Genomic DNA, 10,773 nt, shown 5'->3' with positions numbered 1-10,773 from the left:
TTCACGCTGCTACCACTGCTTGGAAGGGATACTTTGAACAATTAACACAGGCTTTCCTCACTCAGATTTTCATAGCCTAAAACTCCTTCCCTAGTCACTGCCACTATGTTTACAATTTATCAGAATTTCTGGGATGGGTGAAAGCAGTGCTTAGGGGGACACTGATAGCATTGAATGCGTATACATATTTGACAAGAATAAAGATGTAACATCAACCCTCCTAGTTTTCATCTTAGGAAACCAGAAAAAGAAGAGCAAGTTAAACCCAAATGGAAGAAAAAAATTTAAAGCTGTATCAATGAAATTGAAAACAAGAAATAGAGAAAACTAAAAGCTGGTTCTTTGAAAAGATCAATAACATCAGTAAGCCTCTAAGCCAGGCTCTGTAAGGAAAAAACAGAGAAGACGTAAGTTACAAATATCAGAAGTGAAACAGGGGACAACACTACAGATCCCATGAACATTAAGGGAATAATAAAGAGATCTTATGAACAACTCTGCTCATATATTTGATAACCCAGATGAAATGGACCAATTCCTTGAAAGACACAATCTGCCAAAACTCACGTAAGAAAAAAGCAGACATTCTGAATAAGCCTATATCAAAGAAATAAAACCAGCAGTGCCTGGGTGGCTCAGTCTGTTAAGCGGCCGACTTTGGCTCAGGTCATGATCTTGCATGGGTTCGGGAGGTATCTGTGCTGACAGCTCAGAGCCTGGAGCCTGCTTCAGATTCTGTGTCTCCTTCTCTCTCTCTGGCCCTCCCTGCTCATGCTGTTTGTCTCTCAAAAAATGAATAAAAATGTTCTAAAAAATTTTAAAGAAGTTGAATCAATAATAACCTACCCAAACAGAAAACAACAGGCTCAGATGGGTTCACTGGTAAATTCTAACAAACATTTAAAGAAATATCAATATTCCATAATCTCATAAGTTAGAGCAAAGAATACTTCCTCACTCATTCTGAGGCCAGCATTATCCTAATACCAAAACCAGACAAAGACATCACAAGAAAAGAAAATGACAGACCAATATTGTTCATGAACACAGATGCAAAAATCCTCACCAAAATATTAGTAAATCAAATCCAAAAAAAAGTATTATACACCATGACCAAGAGAGATACACCATGACCAAGTGAGACTTAGCCCCAGTATTCAAGGCTGGTTCAACACTCAAAAATCAACTAATAGAATCCACCATCAACAGGCTAAAGAAAAATCAAATGAACATATCAGTAGAAGCAGAAAAATTATTTAACACCTATTCAGGATAAAAACTCAGCAAACTAAGAAACTTCAACTTAATAAAGAACATCTACAAAAACCTACAGTTCACATCATACTTAGTGCTACGAGAAACTCAAAGCTTTCCCACTAAGATCAAGAATGAGGCAGGGATGTCCCCTCTCACAACTACTTTTCAACATCGTACTGGAAGTCATCACCAATGCAGTAAGGAAAGGAAATAAAATGTTAAGAAGGAAGAAACAAAACTTTGTTCATAGATGACATGATTGCCTATGCAGAAGATCCTAAAAAATTTCTCTGGTTCAATCCAAACAATGGAATGTTATTCAGTGGTGCAAAGACATGAGCGATCTTTTCAAGCATGAAAGCATACAGAGGACATTTAAATGCTTGTTACTACGGAAATACACCAACCTGAAAAGGCTACATACTATGGGATTCTAACTATATAACATATGGAAAAGGCAAAACTATGGAGAAAACAAAAAGATCAGTGGTTGCAGGGGTTAGTGGGGAGGGAGAAATGAATGGGCAGAGCACAGAGAATTTTTAGGGCAGTGAAACTATTTTATATGCTACTATAATGGTAGATACATGTTGTTATACTTCTGTCTAAACCTGTAGGATGTATACCACCAAGAGTGAATGAACCCTAATGTAAGTTTTGGGCCGCAGATGCATCTTAGCTTGGCTGATACAACAAAATACTACAGACCAGTTGGTGTGAACAACAGACATTTATTTCTCACAGTTCTACAGGCTGGGAAGTCCAAGATCAAGGTGCTGGCAGATTCGACCCTAGGTGGGAGCCCTTTTCATGGGCTTGCATCCTGACATGGCAGGAGAAGAGTGAGCTCTGATTTCTGCCCTTTATAAGGACAACAGTCCCATCATGGGGTCATCACCCTCATGACCTCATCTAAACCTAATTACCTCCAAAGACTCCACCTCCAAATACTACTACATTGATTGAGGAACAGGGTTTCAATACATGAATTTGGGGGAAACACATTCAGTCTGTAACAGGGTGATAAAGAATGATCTTGCTGTACCCACATGCTGGACTGGATGGTAACCTCATCAAACCAGAAATTCCAGTAGAATCACATTAATACAATGAAAAAACAGCTGTGCGCATATGCATGTGTGCGCACACACATACACACACACATACACAAGGTGGACAGGGAGCATTGTTTCTTAAAATTGCTTCTTTTCTTTTGAAATTTTCTGAAGTCAAAATTTTTTTGTCAGACAGTACATACTACCCCGAAAATTCTTGACTTTATATTATTTCTCTCTCACATACACGTACAATATAAGTAAGGTATTAGTGAAAGCACCACTTCATCCTGGACTGAAAGTAAAAAGTTCTAAAGAATACTTTTAAGCTTTTATCCAAAGGCTAATCGTTTTTTAAGGGTATGTGTGCAAAGACACTGTTTGGAAAAAAAAATGTACACTAACTTAGATGGGCTATTTACTGTATCACACTAAAGATGATTAATACTCAAAAGAATCCTTCCTGACAACTGGAAAAATATCCTGAAAGACAAAATAAAGATGGCCAGAAATCCTTTTTCCTTGAGGACGAGATTGGAAACCTATTTTGTGAACCACCTGAAAAAAACTATCAACCCCTGCAGAATTGTTTTCCGAACAGAGAGCCCACAAGGGGAGTTCCGAGAGAAAGTTCTGAGGCTGTCAGTGTCTTTGGCTCCTCTACACCATGGAGGTCAGCAGCACAAGAGTTGATAGGAAACCATCAGCTAGTGAGAAGTGAAGGATTAATAATGCTTGGCTTTGAGGTTTTGAAACGAGCTTTGCAGGCTCCCAGAATTTCTACAGCTCCTACCAGAAGAGAAGCAAAACCTGGTTGAAGTCAACTTGTGGAACCTGCAGGTAAGGATCAGAATTTCCTGCCACTCCTACTATTGAAGCAGCACAGAATAGTAAGTCAAAAAAGAGCAGCACCGGTTTTGTGTGCCACAGGCAACAGGCTTCTCTTGAAGCCTAAACGCCAGTGTGTTTCGAGGGGGCGAATCCAACTTTTAACATTCCAAGTAAACCATTTAAAACCAGAAGTGTTTTTCTAAGAGGCTAGAGAGGTGTCTGCCTAATCTAGAATTTAAATTCCCATAATCTACACTTTAAAAGATGTCCATTCAACTCAATGTCATGTATCCCTATCCAATAGGTTTTCATATTTTTTCCCCTTAAAAAATGCTGATAACAGAAGTTCATGGTAATAATTACTTCTAGGATGTATATTGCCTGTGAGATCCTTTTTCTAAATCTGTTTTCAGCCTAAAAATAGTAAAAAAAAGAAAAAGAAAAGAAAAAGAAAACTTATACTGAAATCTTGTTTGCACAATCAACTCTAATGACTGGTTTACACTAACAAAACTAGGAAAATAGTATATCTATAGAGTTTGTATAATAAATAAAATGTAAGCACAAAGTATTTCAATACATAAATAGAAGCCTTTACACATCCAAAATATGGTACATATATATAAAATATATCTAAAATTTAATGAGATACTACAAACTACTATAATTATCATTATAAATTACATATATATTTCAATATAGAAATATATTCTCTCTAGTATTTTAAATTTTAGAGATAACTTGAATGGTGGTGTTAGGGAGAATAATTTTATATACTGAGCTTCTTAATAATTCATTGTTATTAGTAATTCAATGAAAGCGTATAACTGTGATAATATGAATAACTTCTTAATTATGGCAAAAGTACTGGCTAAAGGAATATAAATATAGGATGCTATTTCTGTATAGGCAGGTAATACTGAAAATAAATAGGAAGACAACATATTTCCCTATGGGCCAAATAGCAGGGTTTCTATAAAGGCTAATTACTAAGTTACCATCCCATTTCATTACTTGCAGAAACTACTTCAGAAGCATTCTTCCAGGGCAAAAATATATTTTGTTGGGTCTCAAAAGCTAACATATCTACTGTTTCCCCATATTTCAATGTCTGTATGATAAGTTAATCTCCACTTCAGACACTTTAAAACATGGTCTTTATAAAGTTGGATTAGCTAGTAACTTAGGGGTAATGAAAGACAACTGAAGGTATTTATTCTGCTATTCAAATAAAGGTGGGGACAAGTTACAATGAAGCTCAATAAGACTTTACTAGGTAAGGGCTAAAGGGTAGGAGTCCACTATTTAATCCATATCGGTGCTTGCCTATTTTATCATTTTGCCCAGCTGCATCAGTTATTGAAGGAGAAGTTTTTAAATTACTGGGTTACTTAATGAGAAACTTTAGATAATGTTTAAGTGGCTTGAGAAAATCCATTCTTTCTGAAAGTTGATGTATAGTATTTTTATCTATTATGTTGGGGGATTTCTTAAGTCCTTGGGCTAATTTCTCATTCTCCTCAAATTCATATAAACTTTTCAGTAAAGAGTACACAGTGAGTTAAAATCTCTTACAATTGTACGTACTTTCAGAAAGTATATTTCTTCCTGCAGCTAATTAGGAAATTAGTTTACAAATATAAAATATAATCTTCCATTAACATCTTATTCCCATATATTCCATGGCCTATAATCACCAGGACATAGCATTTTTGTTTCAAATTTTATCTTCTAAATCCTCCAATTTTGGGGGGGGGTGTAAATATACAGTCTGATTAAAATGTGTACACATATTAAATATACAGAGTATTGACAACTTAATTGCTACTGATCCACTGATACTTATTTTCAGTTTCTTCTTTTTGGATTCTTTGTTCTTCTCGGTGATTAGCTGCAGTCCAGAATGTTATTTTTTTGAGCACTTGTTGCAGAAGTTTAGGAGGTAATAAAGATATCTGACTTTCTAAAACTATAGCATTTTTACCAATGCAGTCTAGGCATGACCTGTAAATAAAATATTAAAGAATTATTAGTTTTTGAATCTGAACTTATAAAATATTTATAGGTAAGTATTCTTAAAAAAATTATTATAAAATTGTTACATGATAACATATTTCCTCTGTATTGTTTGGAACATGATAGGATACATGTTCTTCCCAGAGCACCACAATAATTGTATATTTTTATAGCCTCAAGGCCAATCTGACCAAAAGCCCATGGAAACAGAAATTTCAACTTACTATGCACCATGCATAATGTTATTTAAACAGAAAAGATTCAGATTTAATTTCAAAGCATGTTAGTCTGTAGCAGATCATTTTTCATTTATCCTCCTAGTCCAATAACCACTTACTCTTCTCTGAGAACTGTCTTTTTCTTCCATTGCCCCAAGATGAAGCATCTAACATCCATTTTTACGCCAAGTGACCTGGTCCCCCCCCCCCCCCAACTGTAACTCACTTCACTGGCACATGTGACTTAGTGACTGACACTGACCCCGAGAGAGCAGGTCTGAAGAGAGGAATGGAACAGCAATGCAGAAAGAGCCAATGAGAGCCCACCTGAGGTTCTCCAGTCCTGGGAGTCTGGGTGGTCATTTTTCCCCTCTGATTCCACTACCTCGTAGAATCCTTCCTATTTGGAAGGATTCCAACTCCCTTTTTATCTTGTTACTTTGAAGAAGGTGTTGCATTTTAAAACCGAAAGAAACTTGATGAGCTATCAAAAAAGCATCTATTCCAACTGATAAGCTTTAAATCAAACAGGGAAGCAAATCTTTTTTAAAAGTTTTAAAAATAAATTCACTTGATTCTGCTGTACTTAACCTCAGTTGTCATTTTTACAAGGATTTAGATATTTATATCTTCCATACTTTCAGGAAGACTTTTCTCTCTGTGAAAACTCTAAGCAAGGAGAGTGAAAACGCTGTACACAGACATGGGAGATGTGCAGGTGAATGACACAAATCTTACACTTGATATAAGTTTAACTCTGCGGCTCTGTTAACACAATAGCTCCTGTGTCCCTTCCACCAGGGAGAAGGGACAAGTCAGATGAGGAGATGGACTCTGTCATTGCTATTCATTCACTGATTCAACAAATATTTATTCATGTGCACTATTTAGGAGCTTATTTAGGAGCAGGAAATCCAATACTGAGAAAAACCCTATTTCGGCTTTCAGGCAGATTACGATTTAGTGAGGATAAACAATGTTGAGACTGGGATAACATGAAATGGCCTTGACAGGTACAGGGTTCTAGGGGAACGAGACAGGGAGAATAGCGAAGACAACCACAGCAAGCCAGGGAAACCTTCCAGATGGGATGTCCAAGCCGAGACCTTGAGAGTCTCAACAAATTATTCATGATAGAGGACACACACCTGCAAAGCCCTAGAAATGAGATATAACATTTATTCCAGAAACTGGAACTGAGTGGTTCAAATATAGCTAGAGAATGGCGAGAGCGGGACATGGCGGGAAATGAGGTAGAGAGACAGGTGGAGGCCCTGAACACCACAGTAAGGAATGTGCGGTTTGCCTAAGGCAGTGGGAGCCACTGCGTGATCATCACAGTATAAAATGTGCACGTGCCTTGATCCACCAACAGCCCTTCTAGGAGTTTCTCCTGAGGAGACATGCAAGTTTTCCAAAAGCATATACAGGAATATGACAACACAAAATTTCTAATAATAGCCCCCAATTGAGATATCCTAAATAAATATCAATACACTAGTAAAGAAATTGTACTTCTATGAAACAGAACACTGGACAGCCATTACGAACATAAATATAGGTCCATAAATCACTGAATGATTATATGTTTACATGACAGATACCCACAGTGCGAGTCTCAAAAGCAGATTATAAACAGGATGCATACTTTGACCCTTTAGACACACATGCACACGTGAGCATACACATGCATATGTATACTGCTCTCAAGGTTCCAATGGCCTCTTAGCATGGTTAAAACCACAACAGTTTTCATTTTAAAGTGTGGAAGGATAAACAGCAAACTCTTAACAAAGATCATTGTGGACGATGGCTCAAAGGTGATTTTTTTTTTACCATATACCTTTCATACTGTGTGAGTTTTCTTGGTAAATACATCTTATTTTTTTATCAGAATAAGCACCAGTGGTATTTCATCTTAAACCTATATAGGTATCCAAATGTACGATGAGCATGATCCACAAATACATTAGATCAGACAAGTATCTTGAGATGAGGAGCCTCTGCGGCAAATTCCTATTTGTTTCCACTGCCTCAACACAGTAGGTGCCAAACGCCTTCTGACTTAAATTTAAAATTTAAGTAGAATTTAAAATAATTTAAAATAAAAGGAATCCTTTATTATTAAATAATTTAAAATAAAAAGATTGCTCTGGCTACAATGTGGGCCACTGGTTGTGGTGAATACACCTCAACGCAAGAATACCACTAAGTTCCTGCTATAGTCAACGGGTTTTTTGGTTTTTGTTTTTAATTCAAGTTCTGATGCATCAAAATGAGCCCAGCATGAAAAGGGTGTGAAAGGGTGTGTACGCATTCGCAGAAGCACTGTGCTAGGGGCAAAGGGTGACACCAAGAAGCCTGACTGATAGTCACACTCAGTCCCAGCCCCAAACACAAGCCCATCCAGTCTGTGCTGTGCCTTTCTCTCATTTCTATGCTGGTCTACCTTCCCCATCATTGTTTATCTTTCCTTCCAAACTCTGTGCTTTTTAGAACACCAGCTGTGTCCGCAAACACCTCCGCTTCCTCTGACTTCCTGCCCTTGCTTTAACTGAAATCTAAGAAAAGTGCGTAGCCTGCAGTCTTCTTGAGAAAAGAGTGCCGCTTCTTCTGTGTCTCCGTTAACACAGTCCAGGAGCTACTCGAGTATTTGTTGTCGCTCCAGGCTGCTGTCATTTCACCTGCAGGTGGTGCACCCTCCCCCCCCCCCAACCCCCCGCCCCTGTTGTTGAGAACTTTGTGTGGAAAACTCTTTTCAGTCTTTATAACCTCACTCAGGACAGTTCTGCCTCTAAAACCTTCCACTTCCAGATTCTCCTCTAGGAGGGACCAGAAGCCTTACATCCTTTTCCTATGCGCACTCCCTTCACTCTTCCCAGTTCTCCAGACAGTAAGTCCCCTCTGTTCTCAGCTTCCTTTCCTTCCCAGCCCGGCCCATCTGCACTTCATTCTCTTGCCAGAAACTTTCATCCCCGTCTCTGCTGTCCCTCTGTTACATCACCCTGGCTAAACTCCAACCATGGGAGAATTCAGTCAGCCAGCTCCTTTCTGCAGCAGCCACCTGCTCAGTGCGGCTGGAGAAAACGAGCTTCTGCAGACAGAGCCCATCCCTTCAATTCTCCGAGGTCTCAGCTGAGCCCCCTGAGTGTTCTGCAGTGCTGTGTTATACAGCCCCAGTCGGTATCTTCTCAAAGCCACTTGCTACCAACTACGCTTTCTCAGTGCTTTGCCCCCCAGCCAACAAATTCATCTGCCTCTACATCCCTACTTTCTTCATTATTTAAAAAGTATTTTTGCTCTACTCAACGACTAATTCAATTACCTTTTCACTAAAACCCACCTCCTCGAGACCCCGCTGCACCAATTTTTCCTTCATTTTCTTGTGTTTTTTTTTCTAAGTTTATTTTTATTTATTTTGAGAGAGATAGACAGCAAGCTAGGGAGGAGCAGAGAGAGGGGAGTAGGAATCCCAAGCAGGCTCAGTGCTGTGAGCGCAGATCTCAGTACGGGGCTTGAACTCACCAACTCTGAGATCATGACCTGAGCCAAAGTCAAGAGTCAGAGGTTAAACCTACTGAGCCACCCAGGCGCCCCATTTTCTTGTGTTTCCAACAGCTGGTTCTTCTCCTCAGCGTATAAATAAATATAGTTTCAACAGTGAGAGGGTTGGGGTAGCAAGGTCCCATGCAGTAGAAAGTCCACATATAACTTTTGACTCTCCCCAAATTTAATTGCTAATAGCCTACTGTTGATAGGAAACCTTACAGATGACATAGTCAATTAACATCTATTTTTGTATGTATAACATCTAATTTGTAATATTAACATCTCATTCCTCTGCTCCAAATTAGTCAATGCTTCTTGATCTACTAGATAATGTAAACTTATCTTCATGAAACACAAGGCTCTGGATGATATATGGTTGCTGATTTCTTGTCCAACTCCCTACCTCATATGTTTGTCTCAGGAATATTCAGGAATTCAGTTTCCAGAACATACTGCACTCGCATATCTTGTACTAACCCCCATGCACTGCTTGTTCGTAGCAAATTGTCTCGAACCCTCCCTCTTACACAAAGACTCCCCTAACCTTCACCATCTTAACCACATGGACCGAGGGCCTTCTCTTCCACGAGTCTCATTAACTTCGTATATGTTACTCTTAAAGCAACAATATTTTTCTTTTATAGTTGTTGAAACCCTACCTTTTGTATTATTAGCAATTCAAGGGAAAGATCATGACTTTTCATTTTATAGCACAGTGCCTGCCCATGGTAGGCACTCCAATACTGTATTTTTTGATCCTTGTATATAAGGAACTTGCAATCTACTTTGGGAAAGTAGTTCTGTTCACAGTAAAAGGTAAGTAACAATACAAGGCAGTATAATCATTACATCAGCAACTTCCAAACTCTGCCTGCACATTAGAATTATCCTGGGGTCTTTCAACAATTCCTAAGTTCAGGCCACACCCCAGATCAATTAAATCATAACATGTGGGCATGGAACACAGGCATCAATACTTTTTGAGGTTCCCTATGAGATTCTAATGTGCAGTAACAGAAGGAACCACTGAAATAAGAGAAGGAGCAGTTATGAAAGATATTAGGATGGTCCAGTTTGAGCTGGTCCAATGGTTTTGAAGTAGTCCAAGTTACAGCCTACTCCTTGACATACAACACATATGTCTCTCTCATGTGCCTTCACCCGTGTTATTCCTCCTGCATAAAACACCACACTTGTTCACTGGGCCACTTCTACTTCGCTCAGAACCTTCCTCCTGACTCTCAGACAGAGACAGGGGCTTCTTCCCCAATCTTCCAACTATCCCTCGTATATACTCCTTTTAAAGCAAGAATAGGGGCGCCTGGGTGGCTCAGTCGGTTAAGCATCCGACTTCAGCTCAGGTCATGATCTCACAGTCTTTGAGTTCAAGCCCCGCGTCAGGCTCTGTGCTGACAGCTCAGAGCCTGGAGCCTGCTTTGGATTCTGTGTCTGCCTCAACCCTGCTCATGTTCTGTCTCTCTCTGTCTCAAAAATAAATACAAACATTAAAAAAAAAATTAAAGCAAGAATATTCGAGGGGTGCCTGGGTGGCTCAGTCAGTTAAGGATTCAACCCTTGATTTTGGCTCAGGTCATGATACCACAATTCACGGGTTCAAACCTCGAGTCAGGCTCTGCTCTGAGTGTGGATTCTCTCTCTCTCTCCCTCTCTCTCTGCCCCTCCCACAGCTCACATACTCTCTTTCTCTCTCAAAATAAATTTAAATAAATAAATAAGCAAGCAAGCGTGTGTGAATTAAGACACCACGTCACACCATCAACTTAACAGATTTGGTGTTAAAAAAGAAATTCTACTTAAGTAAATGCATATATATGTATGTGTGTCTA

General features: G+C 38.9%; 1 protein-coding gene across 3 annotated transcripts in view; it reads right to left on the bottom strand.

Annotated features, from left to right (window-relative positions):
* Window positions 1-4,727: 4,727 nt before the first annotated feature.
* The window catches only part of KLHDC1 (kelch domain containing 1), a 51,016-nt gene continuing 44,970 nt past the window's right edge, over window positions 4,728-10,773 (bottom strand). For all 3 annotated transcript variants that reach the window (XM_027065668.2, XM_027065669.2, XM_027065670.2), the window contains exon 13: window positions 4,728-5,147. In XM_027065668.2, coding sequence (XP_026921469.2) covers window positions 4,961-5,147 — 187 coding nt within the window. In that variant the 3' untranslated portion in view covers window positions 4,728-4,960. The remainder of the gene's footprint in view (window positions 5,148-10,773) is intronic.

This window comes from Acinonyx jubatus, chromosome B3 (assembly GCF_027475565.1).
Source record: "Acinonyx jubatus isolate Ajub_Pintada_27869175 chromosome B3, VMU_Ajub_asm_v1.0, whole genome shotgun sequence".
In the NCBI taxonomy this organism is placed as follows: domain Eukaryota; kingdom Metazoa; phylum Chordata; class Mammalia; order Carnivora; family Felidae; genus Acinonyx; species Acinonyx jubatus.
Note: the sequence above shows the minus strand (reverse complement) of the source record. Positions and strands in the feature narration are given on the sequence as shown.